The sequence below is a fragment of the Coregonus clupeaformis genome, unplaced genomic scaffold (genome assembly GCF_020615455.1).
Source record: "Coregonus clupeaformis isolate EN_2021a unplaced genomic scaffold, ASM2061545v1 scaf1169, whole genome shotgun sequence".
NCBI lineage: Eukaryota > Metazoa > Chordata > Actinopteri > Salmoniformes > Salmonidae > Coregonus > Coregonus clupeaformis.
The window spans coordinates 34805-61470 of NW_025534623.1; the positions used below are offsets into that span (position 1 = coordinate 34805).

At 41.4% G+C, this 26666-nt stretch overlaps 1 protein-coding gene across 1 annotated transcript in view; it reads right to left on the bottom strand.

Moving 5' to 3' along the window:
- LOC121586051 (zinc finger protein ZFPM2-like) overlaps positions 1 to 26666 on the bottom strand; it is a gene marked incomplete at its 3' end in the record, with an annotated part of 90179 nt that overhangs the window by 32426 nt on the left and 31087 nt on the right. The window contains exons 2-3 of the mRNA XM_045217664.1: positions 20820 to 20978; positions 9312 to 9413 (exon numbers count right to left, since the gene is read on the bottom strand). Of these exons, the coding sequence (XP_045073599.1) occupies positions 9312 to 9413; positions 20820 to 20978 (261 nt within the window). The remainder of the gene's footprint in view (positions 1 to 9311; positions 9414 to 20819; positions 20979 to 26666) is intronic.

The following is a 26666-nucleotide window of genomic DNA, read 5'->3' on the forward strand; positions in this document are numbered from 1 at the left end:
ACAAATGATAGTCCCACTAAGCCCAAACCAGATGGGATGGCGTATCGCTGCAGAATGCTGTGGTAGCCATGCTGGTTAAGTGTGCCTTCAAATAAACAACAGTGTCAAACAAAGCAACATGCTTTCGGAAATACACATGCGGAGATCATCCGTTCACCCACACCGCGTCTCACAAAGACGAAAAACCAAAAATCTCCAATTTGGACTCCAGATCAATGGACAGATTTCCACCGGTCTAATGTCCATTGCTCGTGTTTCTTGGTCCAAGCAGGTCTCTTCTTCTTATTGGTGTCCTTTAGTAGTGGTTTCTTTGCAGCAATTCAACCATGAAGGCCTGATTCACACAGTCCCCTCTGAACAGTTGATGTTGAGATGTGTCTGTTACTTGAACTCTGTGAAGCATGTATTTGGGATGCAATTTCTGAGGCTGGTAACTATAATGAACTTATCCTCTGCAGCAGAGGTAACTCTGGGTCTTCCATTCCTGTGGTGGTCCTCATGAGAGCCAGTTTCATCATAGCGCTTTATGGTTTTTGAGACTGCACTTGAAGAAACTTTCAAAGTTCTTGAAATGTTCAGTTTTGACTGACCATGTCTTAAAGTAATGATGGGCTGTCGTTTCTCTTTGCTTATTTGAGCTGTTCTTGCCATAATATGGACTTGGTCTTTTACCAAATAGGGCTATCTTCTGTATACCCCCCCTACCTTGTCACAACACAACTGATTGTCTCAAACGCATTAAGAAGGAAATAAATTCCACAATTTAACTTTTAAGAAGGCACACCTGTTAATTGAAATGCATTCCAGGTGACTACCTCATGAAGCTGGTTGAGAGAATGCCAAGAGTGTGCAAAGCTGTCATCAAGGCAAAGGGTGGCTATTTGAAGAATCTCAAATATAAAATATATTTTGATTTGTTTAAGACTTTTTTGGTTACTACATGATTCCATATGTGTTATTTCATAGTTTTGATGTCTTCACTATTATTCTACAATGTAAAAAATAGTAAAAATAAAGAAAAACCCTTGAATGAGTAGGTGTGTCCAAACTTTTGACTGGTACTGTATGTACATAAAATATGACCCAGTGCACCTACTCAGTAAGATTCAGTTGAACTCTCAATGAATCATGGAGGAGCAGCACAGAGAAAGACACCCAAATATATTATATATTTACAGAAAAATGAAATCCTATGGAGTGCAGAGGGACTCGAAAAAATTCAACTTCCCTTAAGTTTCAGTTGAGTAACTCATTGTATTACATCCTCTCAAATAACTTGCACGAAACATCTCCATGTAAATTTTAAATACACACACCATATTCACCCAAAGAAGTAGAAGACTGCTATATTTCTCATCTAGCCAGCCTCAGAGGGTATAAGCATTGCAGAACAAACATATTCAGAGTGCTAAAGAAAAAAGCTGCATTGGGAACCAAGTCCCTCAGGGCAGAATCACTGCCACCAACTGTGTTCAGCTTCATATATAGCAACAGCTTTCATTCTCTTTGAATTCTGTCATAAAAAAAACAACTGAAAATTAAGACGTGATTTTGTTGTGGACATCCAATGATACAGTGATTCTCTTGAAAAATGTGACAATCAATAGAATCTATATCTATTGACTATTTTAAGGAAACTGTTTAAGCCCACACACTGTACCTAAGCAAACTCTTAGTCAAAATACCTAGAGTGATAATAACAGCGATTTAATTTAGTCCTATTTTAGATTATATAACTAACAACCATGACGTTTTGCCATAAAGCCTCTTAGTACAGTATATCGGATCAGAAGAGTACATTTGCATGAAAGAACTGCAGCATATGAGTGGAGTGATTTCTCTAATCTCTTGTTGCATATTTAATCAACACAATCAAACATAATTTTCCATGGTTTGTGTGTGTGTGTGTGTGTACGCTATACATGTATGTGTCTGTGTGAGGAAGTGAATGTAAAGTAGAGAGAGCATAGCAAGTTTCTATTTTGTAGTGTGGAGTACCAGCTTAGACGTTCACCACTCATCCACTGCTCGCTCTGGGCCAGGGATGGCCCACAATTTCAGAAAAACCCTGATGAGAAAATGAGTGCTGAGATTGCAGTTTAGTTTCCATGTTTTCGTTCCCAAAGTTCCTAGCTGTTGTTCATAGTTTCATCATCAGTATCTGAAATCTCATCATTATTTTTCCAAGACTTGATAAAAAAGCTTTGAATAAAACCACTGGGAGAGATAAAACATCCTTTTGAGAGAGAATCGCTATGATGTACATCCAAATCTGTTGATTTTAGGAAATAAATTATAAACAACTTGAACGAGTCTCCTCAGTTTTCTACTTTGCTGAAATAAAAGTCCAGACTACGTCTGTAAGTCTACTTAAAATGCTTTAGGTACTGTATCTATCTATTTATCAGAAGAGGTGGCTGCTACATCCCGTCTTATGATCATTGTGCCCAGACAGGCAGTTCTACAGATGTATGATCTTAATTTTATTACCCTGTTGCAAGAAATGTAAAACTTGTAATGTATTTGAGGTTTAAAAAGGCTTCTGAAGTGTATAATTTCCACTTTGAAATTTCAGACTTGATTTTCCTTTACAAAAAATGTATCAACCCCTACAAAAATGTCCATTAATTATAATCCACATAATAATTCACATTTCCTGTTGCTGCAGGATTATTGTCCTGCTGTAGCAAACTGGCTCAAATTAAGATCCTACATCTGTATCAAACCATTCAAATGGATCTTGCGAGCTACATTTCCGGCATACAAAAGCTCTGCAAACTCCTCCTGAAGGATTCATCTACATCCTAATATTTCCAATCCAATTTAACCGGAGCAGTCAGAGTGGTCTGAGCACTAGTTTACCAATCTTTGCTTTCCAAGACTGTGTGCTGAAGTCTTGAGGGGTTCAATCAATGGTGCTTTGATCTTGACTGGAACTATAATTATTTAACATTGTTACAAGGATTTCTCTAATCCATCCTAGCATTAAATCCCTTTTACACCCTCATCTTCTGCAGCCCTAATCTGCATCTGTGCACTCCGTTTGTCTCTTTCTCTCATTCCAGCACCCCTTCCTCCTTCCTTCCTTACCACATCCTCAATTAATGGACTTCAGAGTCAGAATTAAAAATGCACTGTTGCCGTGCAGAACTTGTCAGGTGCCAGAAGAACTCTCATTAAAAGTGGCTGTGTGCATTCAAGATGGAGTCTTCTAGAGGTGTGATGACAAGGGTCTGTATAGGAAGTGTGCTGCCCAAGCTTGCGGACTGGGGTCATCTCATAGTTAGCTCATAGTGTGCTATAATTATGTAGCCACAAAACATGAAGGTGTACGAGGGGATTCGTAGCTTTTTTTGATACCCCATTTGGACAACTAACCTGCTACACTGCATCTGCTGTATTATACTGTATCGGCAAAAAAGTTAGTCCTGACAACAGGTCATTATTGTCTGGAGTATACCGATGTAGGAAATACCGATGCAGGAAATGCAAACTTGTAGTGTATTCAAGGTTTAAAAAGGCTTCTAAAGTTCGTAATTTCCACTTTAAAATGTCAGACTTGATTTGCCCTAATGAAAAACGTATCAACCCCATACAAAAAATGTCCATTAATTATAATCCACATAATAATCCCCATTTCCTGTTGCTGTAGGATTATTTTCCTGCTGTAGCAAACTGGCTCAAAATAAGATCCTACATTTGTAAACCCTAATCTGTTTATTTTGGTGGTCATTCTGACTCACAACAAAGAGGGCCAACAGTCTCTCTGTCCGTTCCTCCGTCCTCAAATATTTGTGACTCTATGTTTCACAATGATATAAATAGCAGCACAGCGATAGCAAACATTTGTCGAGGCACCTGCCAAGGTATCGTGGCCATCTGCTCTACAAATTCTCCTCGCGTGACATATGTGCATAAAACCTGAAACGTTATTGTTTTCGTGTGGACCAGTAGGCGGGAACATCGCCATCGGCAAACACTCAAAGGTGGGCTGGAGTAAAAAACTGTGAGACTACTGTAGTCTTCATCTGAGGACAGACATGTTTTGCTGTGCAGCTTTTGATGACTTGATGAAGGGGGTGGAGGCCGGCGGGAGATGAAGGGGGTGGGTGGATAGGGGAGGGGTCTGTTCCTGTCTGACCGTTGGACATCGTCTCGGTGGGCCACTCCTTCAGCTGACCCCAACCTGTCCGACCGTGGCTCATGCCCAGCTGGCACAGAGAGAAGGGTAGGTGGGCAGTGTGCCCTGTTCAGGACCAGTCAAGCAGAAAGAATTATGGGCAAGGTGATCATCACTTCTGCTCATTTGCTTGTGTTTAGTGCTCTCCTTCCCCTCTCCTTCCCTGCCCCCGTTTCCTTCACAAAACTTCTCACCCAGCTGATGGTGCAATCTTGGACGCATTATCTTCAAGGAAGACTGTTTGTCAGATGTATCTTACGTAGTACAAATAGAGGCAGCGTGTTGTTTAGTTGATTTTAACAGTAAAATGACATTGTATCATGCTAACACCGAGATGGAAGATTACATTATGTTTACAGATATACATAAAAGTGTCTGCTTAATCAGCCATGTAAGCCTAAGCTAACAACTGCATTCCTACAAAACGTTGGGAGAACGTTTTACTCTGTACAGTATCGAGACAAAACCACACAAGAAGCAATGAGAGAGAGCCTCCTCTGAAGCTAACTGAGTTTCCATGTCTTTTCACGGGGGTGTGGCTCATAAGAGCAGACATGTAGATTACAACGTGCAGAAGTTCATTAGAAGCTAACGCTAGCTAAAACCCACCACTCTCATTTAGCCTTGAGGAAGAGTGGCAGATCTGTATCGAAGACAAAGTAGTCCATGGAAATGAGTGAAGAATAGCAGTGAAGAATAGCAGTACTTTACAGTCAGGGTTATCTCCCATTATTATACATGGATTTCAAATATCCATGACGCCAAATGAACTTGAAACAGCAGATCTCTGTGCTGATTGCTTCAGGGATGTCATGGTTCTATTGAGAACTCCCTGGGTGTTCTCTGTTCTATGAGAGAACTGACTTCAGAGGCAGAACACCCATCAGATTAATGAGTCACATGGTTCTACTGTCATACTATATAGGAAGGAACACTGGGAAACTAGTAGTTCCAATGGCTGTGGGTAAGCATGGTGCTGGAAACACCAATGTTGTGGGTTCGATTCCCACATGGGCCTCATAAACATGTGTCACTGTCCGTGTCAACTGTTCTGTAAGTAACTTTGGATAAGAGACTCCTCTAAACAACTATATTAAAACACTTGATATGTGTTCATCCTTACACGGTACATAAAGATGAAAAGTTCAATTAGAGAATGTACTCTGTTAGCTGCTTTTGTCATTTTATCGACAGAGGAAAATGTCCAGGGGTGGTTGAATAGGAACACCAAAGACAGGTGAGGATGTTCAGAGCCCACCTCATTAGAAAAAAACGCCCCCTTTCTTTATGTAACAGCCATTATACATCCTATTCAGATACACACACTGAGTGATTAAAAATGATCCGGTGCTGATCTTTATCGCACCTGCTTAAACTTAAGACAAGAAATAACAAAGAGAATTTGAATGCTACAGCTATCTGAACATTTACAAAGAGATTACAGCGTAGACAGTCTCAAACTAAATAAATTTGCTTTTAATCGCTTTGAACAGGAAGCCATGTAATTTCAAAATGTTCGTATCTGATTGTCTGATTTCGCTCTTTATTCAAATTATAACATGCCCATCTGACTTTTCCAACACAATGGGACAAAATTAAAATGGGAAATGACCTTTCATGGCAGGCGTGATGGGATAGTGAATGGCATTATTATGCACAAAGATTCATTTCTTGCCCACTTTAGACTGTAGCCCACTGCCCACAAAGACAACAGAAGGAGTGCCAGCCACATCCGGCTCTGAAAACTTTGGCTCCCTCATGGACTAGTAGAACATAAAGGATGTTAAGAAATACTAATAAGACTACCTGAAACTGAGAGGGAGTGCACCTTATCCTAACAAAACTATATTAATTATGTAGATAGTGTAGCAATGATGATATACTAACATATATGAGTATGGATCCTTGGGGCTTTGACCAGGTAGATAGATACAGTGGGGAAAAAAAGTATTTAGTCAGCCACCAATTGTGCAAGTTCTCCCACTTAAAAAGATGAGAGAGGCCTGTAATTTTCATCATAGGTACACGTCAACTATGACAGACAAATTGAGATTTTTTTTTCTCCAGAAAATCACATTGTAGGATTTTTTATGAATTTATTTGCAAATTATGGTGGAAAATAAGTATTTGGTCACCTACAAACAAGCAAGATTTCTGGCTCTCACAGACCTGTAACTTCTTCTTTAAGAGGCACCTCTGTCCTCCACTCGTTACCTGTATTAATGGCACCTGTTTGAACTTGTTATCAGTATAAAAGACACCTGTCCACAACCTCAAACAGTCACACTCCAAACTCCACTATGGCCAAGACCAAAGAGCTGTCAAAGGACACCAGAAACAAAATTGTAGACCTACACCAGGCTGGGAAGACTGAATCTGCAATAGGTAAGCAGCTTGGTTTGAAGAAATCAACTGTGGGAGCAATTATTAGGAAATGGAAGACATACAAGACCACTGATAATCTCCCTCGATCTGGGGCTTCACGCAAGATCTCACCCCGTGGGGTCAAAATGATCACAAGAACGGTGAGCAAAAATCCCAGAACCACACGGGGGGACCCAGTGAATGACCTGCAGATAGCTGGTACCAAAGTAATAAAGCCTACCATCAGTAACACACTACGCCGCCAGGCACTCAAATCCTGCAGTGTCAGACGTGTCTCCCTGCTTAAGCCAGTACATGTCCAGGCCCGTCTGAAGTTTGCTAGAGTGTATTTGGATGATCCAGAAGAGGATTGGGAGAATGTCATATGGTCAGATGAAACCAAAATAGAACTTTTTGGTAAAAACTCAACTCGTCGTGTTTGGAGGACAAAGAATGCTGAGTTGCATCCAAAGAACACCATACCTACTGTGAAGCATGGGGGTGGAAACATCATGCTTTGGGGCTGTTTTTCTGCAAAGGGACCAGGACGACTGATCCGTGTAAAGGAAAGAATGAATGGGGCCATGTATCGTGAGATTTTGAGTGAAAACCTCCTTCCATCAGCAAGGGCATTGAAGATGAAACGTGGCTGGGTCTTTAAGCATGACAATGATCCCAAACACACCGCCCGGGCAACAAAGGAGTGGCTTCGTAAGAAGCATTTCAAGGTCCTGGAGTGGCCTAGCCAGTCTCCAGATCTGAACCCCATAGAAAATCTTTGGAGGGAGTTGAAAGTCTGTGTTGCCCAGCGACAGCCACAAAACATCACTGCTCTAGAGGAGATCTGCATGGAGGAATGGGCCAAAATACCAGCAACAGTGTGTGAAAACCTTGTGAAGACTTACAGAAAACGTTTGACCTGTGTCATTGCCAACAAAGGGTATATAACAAAGTATTGAGAAACTTTTGTTATTGACCAAATACTTATTTTCCACCATAATTTGCAAATAAATTCATTAAAAATCCTACAATGTGATTTTCTGGAATTTTTTTTCTCATTTTGTCTGTCATAGTTGACGTGTACCTATGATGAAAATTACAGGCCTCTCTCATCTTTTTAAGTGGGAGAACTTGCACAATTGGTGGCTGACTAAATACTTATTTTCCCCAATGCCTGTATGTAGGAGTGGTCAGTGAGACAGTAGTGCTATCTCATCTGAAGTCATGTTTCTGGAGTTAGAGTTTGAGAGAAACCCTAAGTATGAGACAGACAAGCCAGGGTCATGTTCAGTAGGGCACACCGTATCAAAATGTTTGGCAACGGTAAACGGAAATCTCTATTAGTATTGGACAAGTTCAGTCAGGTAGTTCAGTTAGGTAGGACCTTACTCAGTTTCAAACGTTTTCTCCCTACTGAACACCCCCACCCCCCCAGTCAGTCCAGCAGTTAGTGTTGTGTTATGAGCCTGCAATTCTCAATATTCAGACGGCTAAGGACAAGAGAGAGAGAGAGAAAGAGAGAGAGAGAGCAAGAGAGAGAGAGCGAGAGAGAGAGAGAGAGAGAGAGAAAGAGAGATAGAGCGAGAGCGAGAGAAAGACAGAGAGAGAGATGGAGAGCGACAGAGACAGAGAGAGATCGGTATATAATTACAGCCAGTCATAGAGCTCCCATCCCCTCCCATCCTATCTCCCTTTCAAAGACAGCAGTATTTTTAAGCTCAGCGTTTTCCCCCGGCCCAAAAGGCCTTCTCTTCGTCATGTGATGCCTGCTGTCTTTTTGTCATGGTGGCCCCCATAGTGGAGCGCTGACCCCCTCAGCCCTGTCTCCTGACTGATCATGGTGATGTTATATTACTGTCAGCCCAGCCTCTCTAATCTTTAACCAGCAATGCTCATTTCTTTCCCCAGATTTAAATGCAAATGTAAAATTTAATGATAAATGCATTATCTGATAGGGGCCGATAACACTGATTCACTGTCAGTATAAAATGCACACCGCAGGGGGCTTCAGCACCAGCACAACTTGTCCAAATCCCACTTTTATAAACGTATGTACCTGCTGCAATATATTCTTAAGGTCATATGCATTAGAAGGGAATCATATTTTGTGTGTTCAGCAATGTGGATGTAATGCCCTCAACAGTAATTGCTGTGCTGCTATCTTGTTCGATGTATTATCCATCACTTTGATGAAGTGACTTTTAAGACGGAAAAAACAAGATACAACCATTTTTCTAAACCCTTGTGAAGAAAAGCAAGGGAAATCTGCATGGTAAAATGAGATTTTCAAGGAGAAAATAAATATAGTTAGTTTTTTTATTATAAGCTTTCTGTTGGGGTCCCATTTTATGTTCAAGCACATATACAATAAGATTAAGAGCAAAGCAATTTCATCCACCCATTCAACACTGGTAAGTTAAGTTACTATTCAATGGTGATAATATACTCATTTAGCTCACCACATCACTTTTCCCAGTTTTACCATCTATTGTTGTTAGGAAGCACAATTTATCCCAACTTTAGAGACTTTTGAGGTTATATCTCATGGACCTTGCTCTTTCCCTTTCTGGTAGATTTGAAGGCACTCATCCTACGAGGTGCATTCCATTCACATCGGGCAACATGTGTCATTAGATGTCATAAAAAAGTAACTTCCTGGTTGAAATATGGCTTTCTGGTTGAGGGATGTCAGATAACTGCCAGACAACCAGATGCTAACCACCAGGTAAAGACATTACAAAGAGAGAGAGAAATGACGTAAACGTACTTGGTCCATCCCAGTCCTCTGGTCCTATAGCTGGGTGTCTGGTCTTCTCACTCTGTCCATCCATGTCTGACTCCCCTGCTTCTCCACTGCCATCTTCTTCACCTGTAGACAGACGGAGAGATGGGACAGGTTGGTCATACAGTAATCATACTGTTGCCAGAACATGTTTGATCGAGGGGCACCCATATATTACAGTTGAAACAACTGTTATCAATGAAGAAGACATACGACTATATCCAAGTCATAGTGTTCAGATATCATTGACAATACAGTGCCTTCAGACAGTATTCATACCCCTTGACTTATTCCACATTTTGTTGTGTTACATCCTGAACTCAAAATGTTTTGAATATATTTTTTCTCTCAACCATCTACACACAATACCCTATAATGACAAAGTGAAAACATGTTTGCAAATGTATTAATAATGAAATACAGAAATATCTAATTTACATAAGTATTCACTCCCCTGAGTCAATACATGTTAGAATCACCTTTGGCAGCGATTACAGCTGTGAGTCTTTCTGGGTACGTCTCTAAAAGCTTTGCACACCTGGATTGTACAATATTAAATTGTTCAAGCTCTGTCAAGTTAGTTGTTGTTCATTGCTAGACAGCCATTTTCAAGTCTTGCCATAGATTTTCAAGCCGATTTTATTTAAAACCATAACTAGGCCACTTAGGAACATTCAAAGTCGTCTTGGTAAGCAGCTCCAGTGTATATTTGGCCTTGTGTTTTAGGTTTTTGTCCTGCTGAAAGGTGAATCTGTCTCCCAGTGTCTGGTGGAAAGCAGACTGAACCAGGTTTTCCTCTAGGATTGTGCCTGTGCTTAGCTCTATTCCATTTATTTGTATCCTAAAAAGCTCCCTAGTACTTGTAGATGACTTGTGCTGAACGATTAGTGCTTTTTGAGGTTGATTCGGTTTCGGTTCGATTATTCAAAAAGAATCACGATTTTCAATTTAGGTTTCGATATTTTTAAAAAACACATTAAATGCACTATGCATCATGTGGGTTGAATGCTGTAACAACACAGAATAAAACAATTAATACAAGTCCCATGATGGTAGTAACTGCCCATTACTGCTTATCACTTTTTAACATGACTTTACTTTAATAAAATATTTCAGTTGTTGTGTATATTACATTTGTTTTATTTGATGGCTTTATTATTTCATTCCAAGTGATCTCATCTCATCTCTATAGAGCTGCTGCCTATGCTGTCTGACAAAATCACTATTTTAGTAGTTCTTCAAAGTACATAAGGCATACATTTATGACTGCTAAATACGAACTATCAATCACTTAGATAATGTATTTTCAGGTAAAAAATACCTCGTGAAGCAACTGCTCTCTATGTATCCCTCTTGATCGCGCATTCTTATGTCTCGCAATGGATTATGGTCATTGTGGTTATTATCAAGTTTTCTGCGCTAAACTATGCAGAACATTGGCCTGTTGGAAACTACAACTCCCTACTACATCGCACAGTTCGGGCATGATCTGATTTATCTCTAGAGAACTGCAGCGCAATGTGCGCACTGAGCTCACAGAAAAACCCACAAACTAAATGGAATTCAAATAATTGAACCGATGTCGGTCAATTTGTTGTTTACAAACCGAAAAATAACCGACATTTCGGTTAATTGCTCAGCACTACCGATGACAAGCATACCCATAACATGATGCAGCAACCACCAAGCTTAAAAATATGAAGAGTGGTACTGTTGTATTAAGGACATAAAGTTCATTTCTTCGCCACATTTTTTGCAGAGTTACTTTAGTGCCTTATTGAAAACAGGATGCATGTTTTGGAATATTTTTATTCTGTACAAGCTTCCTTCTTTTCACTCTGTCATTTAGGTTAGTATTGTGGAGTAACTACAGTGTTGTTGATCCATCCTCTCTATCACAGCCATTAAACTCTGTAACTGTTTTAAAATCCCCATTGGCATCATGATGAAATCCCTGAGCGGTTTACTTCCTCTCTGGCAACTGAGTTAGGAAGGATGCCTCTATCTTTGTAGTGACTGGGTTTATTGATACACCATCCAAAGTGTAATTAATAATTTCACCCATCTACCAATAGGTGCCCTTCTTTGCGATGCATTGGAAAAACCTCCCTGGTCTTTGTGGTTGAATCTGTGGTTGAAATGCACTGCTCGACTGAAGGGACCTTATACATAATTGTATATGTGGGGTACAGAGATGAGATAGTCATTCAAAAATCATGTTAAACACTATTATTGCAAACAGAGTGAGTCCATGCAACTTATTATGTGACTTGTCAAGCTAATTTTTACTCCTGAACTTATTTAGGCTTGCCATAACAAAGGGGTTGAATACTTATTGCTTCAAACATTTCATTTAGAATTAATTTAAACTAAAAACATAATTCCACACATAATTCCACTTTGGCATTATGGGGTCTTGTGTGTAGGCCAGGGACACAAACCATTTTAATCCATTTTAAATTCAGGCTGTAACACAACAAAATGTGGAAAAAGTAAAGGGGTGTGAATACCTTCTGAAGGCACTGTAACTAATGTTAAAGGTCTATGGCTCAAAACAATAAATAAACGGTTACGTAAGCTATACATACTGTTTTCTTAACATTAAGCAATGTCAGCCCTGCAGCTTTGAATACACTGTCTTTTTGTTACTATGCAATATAGTCCAGTACAGTGCATTGAATTACTGTGGGACCACCGGCTGGTGCAGTTCCCATGAGTTACCATACAGGAGGAAGCCCATGTGTAGCAGGAAGGAAGGAGGAGCAAGAAAGTTGGCATAGCAAGAAAAAAGAGAGAGAGAGAGAGAGGAACGTGGCTATTTATTACTGTTTGATCTATTGTGGAGGAGGGAGAATGTGTGTTCTAGGATGCAGAACAGCAGATCTCAGGACTGAGGCTCAGAAAGAGAGAGAACGAGAGAGAGATAGATGGGGAGAGAAACAGAGAGGGGGGGAGACAGGGAGAGGGAGAGAGGGAGAGAGGGGGTGGAGAGAGAGGGAGAAGCGGAGAGAGGACATACCCAGGGATATTTAGCTATCTTTCTCTAACCTGGGAAGTAAAGTGCTTAAATACCTTGGTAAACATACAGCACTGTACACCCTACACAGCCACAACAGCAACCAATGCTGCTTACCACGTTCCTAGATTTTCCTTGAAAACCTCTTCTGTTTTGCATGTCCAGGTCCACAGATAATTAAGTCATTCTATAACAAACCCCTTGTCTTTTTCTAAATCCAATACATTCAATGTGGCTAAAAACACTAGCAGAGCGGAGGGGAGACTGCTGGATAAGAGCGTCTGCTAAATTATTAGAATGTAAAAATGTTTACGTCTCCAGCCCTGACTTCAGTCTCTGAGCTCTACTGCCCTGCTTGGTGGTGGTAGGCTTGTCCATAGTGGAGGGATACTTAGTTCTATCTGTTCACATAATCTTTTCAATTGCTTTGATGTGTTAAACCTACAGTGTACGTCCAAGGGCGTTGATGGATTATTATTAGACTTCATTGAAGAAGGTAGTGGAGGGATGGATTTAGTCAGACCCTTCTGATGTAAAGGTACTATGAATACTACTACTACTGGCTGGTTAAAAGTAGTGTGCTATATAGTAAATAGGGTGCCATATCGGACACGTCTATACAGTCCAGAATAAGGCCTTAACGTTGTCTCCATCCTGGGTTAATCTTCAGATCAATCAACACTCACTACGGTTGTTTGGCTTTCTACACACGACTCACTTCAAAGAAGGCAGCAAACATTGCCAAAAGGACAGCAGCTTCCTGCCTCTCTGTGAGAGCAAAAAAAAACGACAAGTGAAGGAAGTCTGCAGCACTGTCCTACTAACAGTAACATGAGGTCACAGTGACCCAGTTTAGCTTATGCAAGTGTCTGCTTGGGATGGCGAAATTCTCCCCCTTGCCTTCCTTCCCAGTAAGTATTATCAGTGAGCCCACTCACTGAATCCCCCTCGCTATTTATTGTTGGGGGCATGGAGTACAGTTAGCTGGAGAAGCTCTTTAGCATACTGGGGATCACTAGGCGTCATGACTAGGATAACAAAGGGCGAATATCAACAGTTCCTTTCAGTGGAGCGAGTTTAAAGAAGCCGGGTGAGATAACATTAAAGGCAGTACCTTGATCTCAGGCGAACATGTTAAGCCCTGCAACGAAACGTATTGGAAGTGTTTAATTACAGCTCAGGAAATGAAGCTACAAGATGATTCCTTAATTAAGCAGTGATTACGGATTTTCTGCTGCCTTCTATCTAACCACCGTTTGCAATGCATTTTAAACACAATCGCCCAGGCAACCTCACAGAGATGAACAATGTCACAGGCAAGCATTGGGCTTGATGAAGTTTCCTCTCTAGCAAATGTTGCAGGGGAAACCAGCAAGGAGGAAAATGTTGTACCAGTATGTAGGCTACAGTACGATAAAAGATACAGGGATACATACAGCATCTTCATGACTTCAATGTGCATGAGCTATCTCAAAACCTTTTTGCCATACAAATAGACTATTAAAGCATTCCGTTTCATTCAGAGGGGGCTGTGTTTGATATAACTTATTTATTGCGGTGTTATTAAAGGATACAGATTGTCAATGATCTACATTATAGTCTATTTCATCGTAATCTACCGCCGGCTAAATCTCTTTCCATGTGCAATCAAATGAAGACATTTAGGGGTGAATGAGAAAGAGAATGTATCTGACAGTGAGGATGGAGAAAGGTGGAGTGAGGAGTATGGGGTAGGGTAGGGAAGCATGGGGTAGGGTAGGGAGGGCATGTGGTAGGGTACAGAGCACAGTGTATGTTGGGGCAGGTTTGGCGGGCATGTTTCAAGGAGTCAGTGAGCTGTTAGAATCAGCCCTCCCTATCGCTGCTTCATCAAAGGACAGCCTCTCCAGCCAAATCACAGTCACACACGGTCGGGTGCCACACATCCAGGTCAATAAGCTTATAGGCGATTTACACAAACAACTCCTCCAGCAAGGTAGGAACAAAGTCATATTGGCTTTTTCTCTCCATTTTAGCATTGTCTCTGCCAAGGAAGCCCTTGAAAATGTCAATCTGGTTCGCATGCGACTTTAAGGAGCTCAGAGACGTCTAATCTTACCAGCCAGCCAACAGACAGGTTGCTACTCCCTCTACATGGTCTTATTGTAGCATAGGGAATGCTGATGTTTAAATGGTGTTAGTAAAGCAAATGGTTACTGTATGTTTAACCCACCATAGGATGTGTTAGGTTAAGATTTAGGGTTGGGTTCGACCATAGATCTACGTTAGTCTCAAGGTTGTCATAATAACCAAACTGCTATCAAGATCACATCGCTTTCTAATGAATGCCTTGAGGTAAATCAACTAGCTAAATCTAATCAAAGGCAAATGACAGAAGGTCATTCATGTTTAAAGAAGGTTGTTGATACAGCAAATAACATGTAGTTATCAGCCATTCCAAAAAGACACTGTCCCCACCAAAGTCAAGAATACCTCTAAGACTTCTGTCTCTGTTCTCAGAAAAACCATTACAGAGAATAAATCATAAATCTTTCAGAGATACAGGCAGTGTCAAAACACCCCACCAACACTATGCAGTGGAGCTCTCCAATGGAGGGAGGTTATTAGTGAATAAGCCTTGCCACTGTCTCTTTAACCGCCAATAAATTCCCATCATTACAGAATCTGGCAGTTTTCCTGGGCGTCTGTAGCACCAGGTTTTATCTCACTCTCCCTCCAGTCTGGGAGCATGTAGATCTGGCCCAGTTAGATTGTCATACTTAACAAACATTCATGATTAATTTCCTCCACTGAGTCAAATGGGGCTAAAGGGATGTCTCGATTCATCTTATCGCGCCACAAATTAGCATTTCTCATATTCCTCAGCATCAACTGTGCATTAAAATTCCACATTTACCATTCCAGGCACTGGGCTGGCAGCTGTGGCAAAAAAAAAAACAGAGAACGGAGGAGATGTTCTGTTGGTGAGGATCCTGATTATTTCTGAATGGCACAAAGAGTGGCATATGAATTCTGCCACTTTCTGTTTGTTGCTATATGTCTCTGACTGACTATGATTCAGATTAGCCATTGAAAGGTCAAATCGAGGGTCAATGTGATTTTGTATTTACCACAATGAGTAGCCTACCAGATATTCAGGTCCCCTTCAACTGTGAGAAAGTAAACTGTGTATGACTGCATTGTAATGCCATAATTTGGGTCTATTAACGGTGTTTGGAACATAAATGCAATCGTCTCATTCTTAGAAATGCAATTACATTTATGTTATACGGTCACTGTATGCACTTTGCTACCATCAGTATCAAATGTTCTCAGTCAAGAGTTTTTCGTCATCAGTAAATAGGTGTGAATCTCTCTCTCTCTCATACACACACACACACACACACGCACACGAACACGCACAGAGCAGCTTGTGCCAACACTGTGTTAAACTTCACAGACATCCCCCATCCCCTTCCCTCTCATATTTCCACAGCAATAAAAAGGGGTACAAGAACAAGGTGAAATTTCACAATTTCAGTAAAAGTGATGCCGCTCTGGAAATAAAATGGCATCCTTCTCACAATTATGGCTCTGGGTGTGACAACAGAGTATAAATCAGGTGTGAGGAGTGTCTTCCTGTCTCTGCATTCATTTCACTAGCAGGCCTCCATAAATGGGAAGTGGACCGTGCACAGGAAGTTGTTTTAGAAGAGATTATTTAATTGCCAAGGAAACTCCAAGGTTGTTTCTGCAGGGGTGTGGAAGGTTGGTGTGTGTGTGGTGGAGGGGTGTGGTTTGTCCAGAGTGCTCATGGGTAGAACCCCTCTCTCTAATTGAATGTTGATTCACATGCTCTCCTCTCACAGAGCTTCCCTGTTCTATTCTAGCTGGCTACTTCATTTCACACCAATGTATGTAGTTTCAGAGCCATTATGATGTGTGGTGTCACTGACAGACAAGAGCCTCTCAATAATTTCATGGTAGATGAGTAGGCATGGGTAGAACTGAAGAGTGATACACTCTCCAAATAGTTTCAGGTGTCCACAAAGTGGAACGATTACACAGTTTACAGAAACACAGATTACATAAATGACATTCTGAATAAGAATGTGGATAAGGGACAGGGATTCTGGGAAAGAATAGACTCATTCTTTGTTAAAACATTGGACGATGCAACAACAACAAAAATGTATCACGCATGCTGCCAAACAGACACAAAACCTGACTTAATAAGACTGAAGTACTCCAAGCAGTTGCTAAAAGACAAGGTGACAACATAGTATGGTGTGTTAAAATAAGTCAATAAAAGGAGCAGGACAGGAACAGAAGAATGAACAGGTTCCAGAGTCAACCAACCATGGCCCTATGAATTGGGTGAAGAGTCTTAGTCACGACCAAGTCAAGTCAAGCTGGGGCGTCAAGGTGCTCCACCAGTTATCTGAAGGAGGCCCTGCCTTTTCTGCAAGGGTAAGGCAGACGGGTAAGATTTGGTGGCATTCAACTTCTTGACCTTTGCGCCTTTAAGCGGCTTTGCTACTTCACCGCACTCCGATCAAAGTTAATAAGTGCTTCATATGTTAATGAAAATTGGTCCTCCTCTTTGTGTTCCCACAGCTTTTTAATACCTATTATAGGCTCCAACTTTTAATGGAGGTTTTAGGTCCCTGTGACAAGCCCATTTCGCAGAGTGACTACACAGATACAAGGCTAAGCTAAGACCACAAAGTCCCACAGTGTGGCTCAGTGGAGAACCCTTCCTTCACAGGGGAGACCGTATTCTCCGAGAGAGAGGCGAGAGGGAAGACAAGATAAAGGCCATGGGATGAGTGGCTGCTTTAAAACCTACGTTCAACTCCGCACCGGACTAATTACACCACAGCCATCACATTTCAGAGGGTTTAGTTAATCAAGGGGCCCTTTTTTTCCTCCTATAGTTGAGGAATAACACACTTAAACCGTTTAATGCTGGTCCAGGATTGCGTCCTGTTTAATTCGCAGGCACTTTCAACATAAGTGGGGTAAATTTAAGCCACTCAGACATAGGTTTAAATGAGGTTTAAAGAGATCTCATTGAGCAATGAAACATGGCTGGAAAATGGCTATACCTGATGATTGTGCAGAAATTGCAACGAGGAAAGAAAAGAAACTTGGATAGGACATCACTTGGGTTTTAAGAGGAAGTGGGAGACTTAGCTAAGCTTAGATAGTGAAAGTAAAAAAAAATCTGACTGGTAAAGCTTGTACATGACAAGGGCAAGATTATTTATGTATCTCGAAAAGGAACAGTTGGCACTTCGGACAACTCTTAGTTTTACTTTATTCCAAAACATCAGAAAGTGAAAGGAGATTTGAGGCACACACACTCATACTTGGTCTTATCCAAGACAATGGAGCTATCAAATGGTTTCTCCAGGGCTCTTTGAAGACTTGTACAATCACATTTTAAATTGTAATATTCCTTGGGCTACTTTCACATACTGTAGTGTTCAATTTATACTAGAGCTAATAGGTCTGTGAATCACAATCTATTCAGTGGTTGTCCTGTTGCTGTGTATAACTCTCACAATATACAGTTATACCAGAGGCACAGGGGAGGTTTTGCTGTTAATTCCAATTTCGGAACGTTTTCAAATATGTTTTTTTTTTAAAGAACAAAGGTACACTGTTATTGATATGATTATTGAGGGCATAGCCTATGCAAAGCATACAAATATTTCTTTTTTGAAGACGTTTTCAAATCCTAAAAGTTTAGAGGTGTGAAAAATAAATAATAATTCAAAACATTTCTTATTGAAGGAAAAGGAGACGTGAGACATTCAAAGTATTGGTTTTTCATTAAAAGTCAAATGTATGGCATTCATGAGCCAGTGAATCTGGGGACACCTGGGGGACTAAAACTGGGGGTATGGGGGAGGTGTGTGTGTGTGTGTGTCTGTGTGTGTATATGTGGGCATGTATGCACCTCTGTGTATGTGTGTGACAGCTCTGTCATCTTCACACTGTAACCTGGAGCAGGACGCAAATTAACTCCTGTGATGGCAGGGTGTGACCAAAATGAAACAAAAATACAGCAGCAATCTAATTGAATTGGAGTTCAAAGAGTAGTTAATGGGTTTGACTGCGCTAGGCGTTTTGTGGCTGATAGTCCTCCCAGCAGTAGCAGGTGTAAGCTGGGAGTGTTCAGACTGTTCAGAGTACTGTACTGGCTCAAAGGTAGGGAAGTGACACGCTAGCTCACTACTCTCCAGTGGGCATGGAGGGCCTTCATAGGAGCAACACAAAGCCACAGAGATAGAGAGACAGAAAGAGAGATACATAGAGGAAGAGAGACAGCGACAGAGAGAGAGATACATACATAGAGGGAGAGAGGGAGAGATAGAGATAGAGAGAGAGATACATAGAGAGAGATACATAGAGGGAGAGAGAGAGAGAGATACATAGAGAGAGAGAGAGAGAGAGATACATAGAGAGAGAGAGAGAGAGAGAGAGAGAGAGAGAGAGAGAGGAGGGAGAGATCCAGATCAATCCGCTGCTCTAAGGTACATTGTGTGAATCAGATATAAAAAAGGACAGATTCAACAGTGAACACAGAGATGCAGGAGCATTTCTCACATTGTTACATATGTACTGCCAGAATGCCCTGCCTGTGTCTAGGTTTGGTTCTGTGTACCATGCCGTTCAAAGAGTTGGAACATCTTATCAGTGACATGAATGGGGAGTCAACCATTTTGGGCTCTTAGACACCACTGCTCCTGTAACTACCATGTTAATAGTACAGTATGTATACAGTTAAAGTATGTACAGTGGGGAAAAAAGTATTTAGTCAGCCACCAATTGTGCAAGTTCTCCCACTTAAAAAGATGAGAGAGGCCTGTAATTTTCATCATAGGTACACGTCAACTATGACAGACAAATTGAGGAAAAAAAATCCATAAAATCACATTGTAGGATTTTTTATGAATTTATTTGCAAATTATGGTGGAAAATAAGTATTTGGTCACCTACAAACAAGCAATATTTCTAGCTCTCACAGACCTGTAACTTCTTCTTTAAGAGGCTCCTCTGTCCTCCACTCTTTACCTGTATTAATGGCACCTGTTTGAACTTGTTATCAGTATAAAAGACACCTGTCCACAACCTCAAACAGTCACACTCCAAACTCCACTATGGCCAAGACCAAAGAGCTGTCAAAGGACACCAGAAACAAAATTGTAGACCTGCAACAGGCTGGGAAGACTGAATCTGCAATAGGTAAGCAGCTTGGTTTGAAGAAATCAACTGTGGGAGCAATTATTAGGAAATGGATCTGGGGCTCCACGCAAGATCTCACCCCGTGGGGTCAAAATGATCACAAGAACGGTGAGCAAAAATCCCAGAACCACACGGGGGGACCCAGTGAATGACCTGCAGAGAGCTGGGACCAAAGTAACAAAGCCTACCATCAGTAACACACTACGCCGCCAGGGACTCAAATCCTGCAGTGCAAGACGTGTCCCCCTGCTTAAGCCAGTACATGTCCAGGCCCGTCTGAAGTTTGCTAGACTGCATTTGGATGATCCAGAAGAGGATTGGGATAATGTCATATGGTCAGATGAAACCAAAATATAACTTTTTGGTTAAAACTCAACTTGTCGTGTTTGGAGGACAAAGAATGCTGAGTTGCATCCAAAGAACACCATACCTACTGTGAAGCATGGGGGTGGAAACATCATGCTTTGGGGCTGTTTTTCTGCAAAGGGACCAGGACGACTGATCCGTGTAAAGGAAAGAATGAATGGGGCCATGTATCGTGAGATTTTGAGTGAAAACCTCCTTCCATCAGCAAGGGCATTGAAGATGAAACGTGGCTGGGTCTTTCAGCATGACAATGATCCCAAACACACCGCCCGGGCAACGAAGGAGTGGCTTCGTAAGAAGCATTTCAAGGTCCTGGAGTGGCCTAGCCAGTCTCCAGATCTCAACCCCATAGAAAATCTTTGGAGGGGAGTTGAAAGTCTGTGTTGCCCAGCGACAGCCCCAAAACATCACTGCTCTAGAGGAGATCTGCATGGAGGAATGGGCCAAAATACCAGCAACAGTGTGTGAAAACCTTGTGAAGACTTACAGAAAACGTTTGACCTGTGTCATTGCCAACAAAGGGTATATAACAAAGTATTGAGAAACTTTTGTTATTGACCAAATACTTATATTCCACCATAATTTGCAAATAAATTCATTAAAATCCTACAATGTGATTTTATGGATTTTATTTTCTCATTTTGTCTGTCATAGTTGACGTGTACCTATGATGAAAATTACAGGCCTCTCTCATCTTTTTAAGTGGGAGAACTTGCACAATTGGTGGCTGACTAAATACTTTTTTCCCCCACTGTATACTGTAAGTACTAGGGACAATTATTGAAAATGGGACCATTTGTTGAATCCATGTATTTCAGTGTCTATGACTGCCATGTGGGAATTATTAAAACAAGGAGAACTAGGAGAATCCAGGTCACCTTTGTTGCAGAAGTACTCCATGTCTCCACAGCTCATGTTTTCTGACTCAAACTCTGCTGAGAAGTTCTCCTCTGTCGAGAACTCATCTTTGGCCATGAGCTCGTTCTCCTCTGACACACACTCCTCTTCTTCCCCCAGGGCGCCATCCTCTAGGGGACCTGGACATACATGCACACACACACACACACACACACACACACACAGTTAACAGTTATTTGGTATATACTGTAAGTTTAGACATACTGTATAAGACAAGATGGACCCAAGCCAAAACTGAATGTTCTTTTCCAATTAAACACATAACCTCTCCATCTAAACTAGGCATTGAAGAAGTGCATTGTGGATGTATTGCACCTGAAAGCAACCTGCCTTGTAAAACAAATTACCGGTACCGACTGAACAAAACCTCTGAGAGAGAGAAAGAAAAATAAGTTCCTCTGTGACTTTTCACACGAGCGTCAGCATCGGAGGTGGAAATAAAATACTTGTATTAATTTGTTAGCCTTATCAGAAGGTACAATGTTGATTTCCCATTTACAATTCATGCCCCCAGGTAATACACCAGTGCAATCGTAAAGGAGACATTTTTCCGTGTGATTAATTTTCCCCCCCTCTGTGCAATATTATTTCTTTAAATCTAAATGATTTCAGAGTTTTCGCTTGTAGCTGTACATCTCTTCTGATATTTGCATATTACTATTTTGCTTCAATAAATTGGTGCTGATGGAATTACAGTACTGCAGCCTGAATTGTATTAGTTCAGAAAACATTTCGCCCTGCATCTGAATGCTATTAAAATAATGCATCTTGCACAACTCTCCTCCTCCCCCAAAATATCTATAATGTCCCAAGGAAATTAGAATAGCAAAAAATGACTGAATTTATTTAACTTTAAGGTTAGTTTGCATTTCAAAAATACACTCTTGCCAGTCCACTGAAACCTGCATCATTCTCCTAACTTTTTCTCTCCCCCTTTTTTCTGTGTCTGCGTGTTTAAACGAGAGTGAATAATCATATCAAACGTGGCGTTGTCAGTGGCTGGTAGATACAAACATTCATCTCTTTCTGTCTGTCACACTTGAGCTACACTGCAGCCTCTCTATCAGGTGCCATATTGGAGGCTCTGACAGACAGAAAGCTACATACGTATACTACACCGATATCCTCTCTGCACCTTCCTATGTGTTTGTTCCATTGTAGCGGGGAGAAGAGCCCCTCATCTTTTAATAAAGCAATAATTTATGTTACAAAACTGGTGTGCCTCTCCTGTTTCCCTTTCTTCCCGTGCGGAGCTTCATAAAAGACCCCCTGATCTCCACAAACTGCTTGCTCTTTTCATTAGGTTTCTAAATGACTCCTTTGTAGCAGGCTACATCTGCAGGAGCCCTGGACATAAAACGAATTAGCACACACATCTCTAATAGACGCACTGTGGAGGGGAGAGAGAGAGAGAAAGAGAGAGAGAGAGAGAGAGAGAGAGAGAGAGAGAGAGAGAGAGAGAGAGAGAGAGAGAGAGAGAGAGAGAGAGAGAGAGAGAGAGAGAGAGAGAGAGAGAGGCTGTAAATTAGGATACAGTTTTATGATCTTATCTGATGCCTTCTACTGATTCCACCAGGAGTGGAGGAGAGTGAAGCATGAATGGAGTCAATGAGTCTTCTCCACCATCGCTTCAGATGATATTGAGAGATTCATATCTCCACTATCAAGGGGAGATTGCATGACTGGAGTTAAACCCGTCTGCCTAGGCAATTGAGGACGGTGCGACTGAAGAGGAAAATACCTCTCTATTCACTGTCTGTATACGTTTACATTCATTACACAGCTGAAAAGGGGATGCGTGTGTACAACTAAAATATTCTACCTCATTGCAGGGCAAATGAAACACCACTATTTGGCCTTACAAAATAGATCTGTAGTTCAATAATAAGAGATGAGAGATTTTCATGGCCAATAAGAAAAGAGATGGGAAAGATGAGATAAGATGGAGTCTGCTATTATGGTCCTCTTGTGTTCTCTACTCTAGCAACACAAGTTTTGATGACCAAATAAACTAAAACATTTTACCAATACAGATGTTTCATGAAACATCAGTATTATTGCATATTGTAAAATAAAATGGTATCCAAACATAGTCCGACACATGAAAGGAGTTTGGATGGCTACTTCTTGGGGTCTGCGTAGATTACCAAAGTTTGAATGCTTCCCTCACATGTTTAGTTTAATATACAGTATTCATTGCATGGAGAGACCTGAAATTATTTCAGAGACAGCAATGATAAGAATAATGACTTTCTAAATGACTAGCACTGCACTCCTAACTCATTTTCTGATAGTGGCATCCCCAGCTATATTTAGTTGTGTACTGTTTAAAATCCTGCCACATTCCCTATGTGACCCACTATATGGATGTTGTTGGTGCGTTTCTATCAGTGATGTATATAAACCCTGGATTGCAGATGCTATGTATTGGCCAATGCGAGGGTTTGAAGCCACCGGTCGGCCATATTGGCACTCCCCAGAAGACGCAGTCCTACATAGGAATGAATGGAATTCTACAGTATTTCAATTCAATGTTTCAAGGACAAAATGACATGTATTTAAGTATTTTTTTGTTGTAGAGGGGACATTAACATTAGAACTTTTTTAAAAATTAGCTATACTTCAAGAAAAATGTTTACGTATATATATTTATTTATTAACTCACATAATATAATTTTAAAGTATGCATTAATGTGTCTATAATAGAATAAACATGGCAAAAACAAATGTTAACATTACTAAATACATTTCTATAGTTTCCAAAATATTTTTGACAATTGGTGGGAGAGTGCAAAGATGGAGGCGCAGTGGATTCAAATCAGCGCATCCTGTTAGTCATCTAGTGTATATATAAATCATTGGTTTCTATAGGTGCTGGGGAACAGGCCAAAGGAATGTGTGATCCTCTACCTTCTCATCAGCCCTCCTCTAGAGTTCAGTAGGACACTGACACCGTCCACCCACTAACAACCTTCCTCTTCGCAACACTAAACAACAACATCACAAATAATGCTCTTCCTTCTTTTTTGGAAAGCTTATTATTTTCAGTATTGACCCAGACAAACACCCTATTCCCATCGAAACCTTAAGTAGCACTGCCATACCTGTATCCAACAAACCTGCATGATTGCTACAGTGGTCAGGTATTTCTGTGTCCGCTCCAGCCCTGCCAGCCACTGACCATCAGCCCTGACTGTATCACCCCTATTCATCTAGGTATGAATGCTTTTCAGCCAAATGAGGAAACTTCAGCCCAGTTCAAATACTAACGCAGTCAAGCAGCCAATGCTAATAGTGCTGAGCTGAATGCAGACCAACTGTGATCACAGTGCTTCTTTTGTTCAAGCCATGGCCTCTGTGTGATAGAAATCAACTGAGCCCAATGGAGCCCTAGACTGATATGGTAATACCCTGTGGAGTCTAAATAAACCATGGGCTAATACTCTGACCATAGGCTACTGTATGATGAACATAATATTCATGAGTCAAGCACCTGGGAGCAGAGGTAGCTAGCTAAACGCTCAAATCCTCAATACAGACTATCAGTCGATTTGTTTTCTCCACAGCGTGTCAATGAACTCAACGGAAGAAAGGAAAACACAACATACTTCCACAAACATTTAGGAATCCAAAATAAATTGAGCTCTAAACAAATATCTTAGGCTTGTATGAGTGACTGCTTATTTCATGGCTTGCTTTTTCCAGCCCATCTGCTTGTGGTTGGGCTGTGATAGCGATACCACCCATTATCAGCCGGCTCCACAGTGTGATGTCCGGATCACAAACCAGGCCTTCTCTATAGCCTCCTAATTAGAAGTCAGGTAATTGAATCTGACGGAACAATGCAGCAGATCTCTAGAAGCATGGAAATAATTTTTCTCCCACCTATACAGTTTTTCATCAGAAGGTCCATTGAAAATGGGTCCAAGCTGGCCTGGGGATAAAACATAGCACCTGAGAGAGACTAAACATGAATGCATAATGCCAGCCTAAAACCCAATAGGGCCGCTCAGCTCAACCCCTGCCAACTTCCACTGTGACTGGCCCTTTGTGCCAATGCTGATACTGTGCCTTTAGACTTCCAGGTTAACTAATGCACACACCATATGCGCAGACACACACACAAACACACATGCAGGCAGACGCATGCACACACACAACACACCACACCCCCCACACACACACACACACACGGTAGGCCACTAACTTATGCAGGGGGAAATATAGACGTTGTCTCAAGTTACTAAGCTACTGGGTTCTTCACGTATAACTACTGTACACCCCTACCACCAGACACACAGAGATATACACACATAGCTGTTACCCACACAGCTTGAGAAAATAAACAAATTCACTCTATCTGATCTGAGAACCAGAATAAGTATTTTGTCTGGTCCTGTGCAGTTTCCTAGTGTGGTAGTAAGCCTGAGAGGGAGGGCGGGAGAGAGGGAGAGAGAGAGAGAGAGAGAGAGAGAGAGAGAGAGAGAGAGAGAGAGAGAGAGAGAGAGAGAGAGAGAGAGAGAGAGAGAGAGAGAGAGAGAGAGAGAGAGAGAGAGAGAGAGAGAGAGAGAGAGAGAGAGAGAGAGAGAGAGAGAAGCGAGAGAGAGAGAGAGAGAGCGAGAGAGAGCGAGAGAGCGAGAGAGAGAGAGAGAGAGAGAGAGAGAGAGAGAGAGAGAGAGAGAGAGAGAGAGAGAGAGAGAAAGAGCAAGCGAGAGAGAGAGAGAGAGAGACGAGAGAGAGAGAGAGAGAGAGAGAGCAAGAGAGAGAGAGAGAGAGAGAGAGAGAGAGCGAGCAAGAGAGAAAAAGAGCAAGCGAGAGAGAAAGAGAACGAGAGAGAGAGTGAGTGAGAGAGAGAGAGAGAGCAGAGAGAGAGAGAGAGAGAGAGAGGAAGACTGGGGGCAACATATTCTCTGATGGTCTCTCTTCTCCTATAATGACCTTTGGGAAGCAGAGGGCTCTGGCAGCTTAGGAGAAGGCCAGCTGTATGTGTTACAGGGCTGCTCTCTCGCATTTAATCCTTGATCACCGTAATAAAATAGATACACCATTTACGCAATTCTTAATGGCTTAATGTGTAACAGCAACCCTCAAAGGGATTCTTCATCTTCAAGTACTTGATTGCATAAAATCTAATAAAAGAGAACCGCCTGTTCTAACTCTGTGATCAGACTAAATGTGTGCAGCTAATGTTGCAACACCATGCAGTCAAAAGTAAATGACCATCTGTATATTTTACTGGGTCTGTGTGTGAATTCATTTTTATTTGCGTATACAGAACGGTTGGAGGAGTGGTGGAACAGTGGAGATTGATGTGTTCTCAGAGCCGCTGTCTGTGACCGACAATAAGCAATGCCATTGTTTAACTTTCCGGTTGCTAAGCAATGTAATTTTGGTGATTAGAAATGGCGGCGTTCCTAAATTCAAGCACTTACAATCAACAGTCAACAAACTCACCACCAATACTTGTTTGGGAATTGCGGTGAAAAGAGGGAGGAGGTGGGGGTGGGGATTATTCTGAGGCTGGCTGACAACACACACACATACACACACACACACACACACACAGACATCACTATGTGAGGCTGCCGGATGGCTCCACTGAAGACATGGCAGTGCCTCTGTTGTCAGTCATGCCAATGACATTTCTAAAATGGCTCTCAAAGTTTACGACTCACAGTTTGAGATGGAATCATTGATACGGCAGAGATAGATAGATAGAGAGAGAGAGAGAGAGAGAGAGAGAGAGAGAGAGAGAGAGAGAGAGAGAGAGAGAGAGAGAGAGAGACTCGTTGGCTATGACTGTCTGA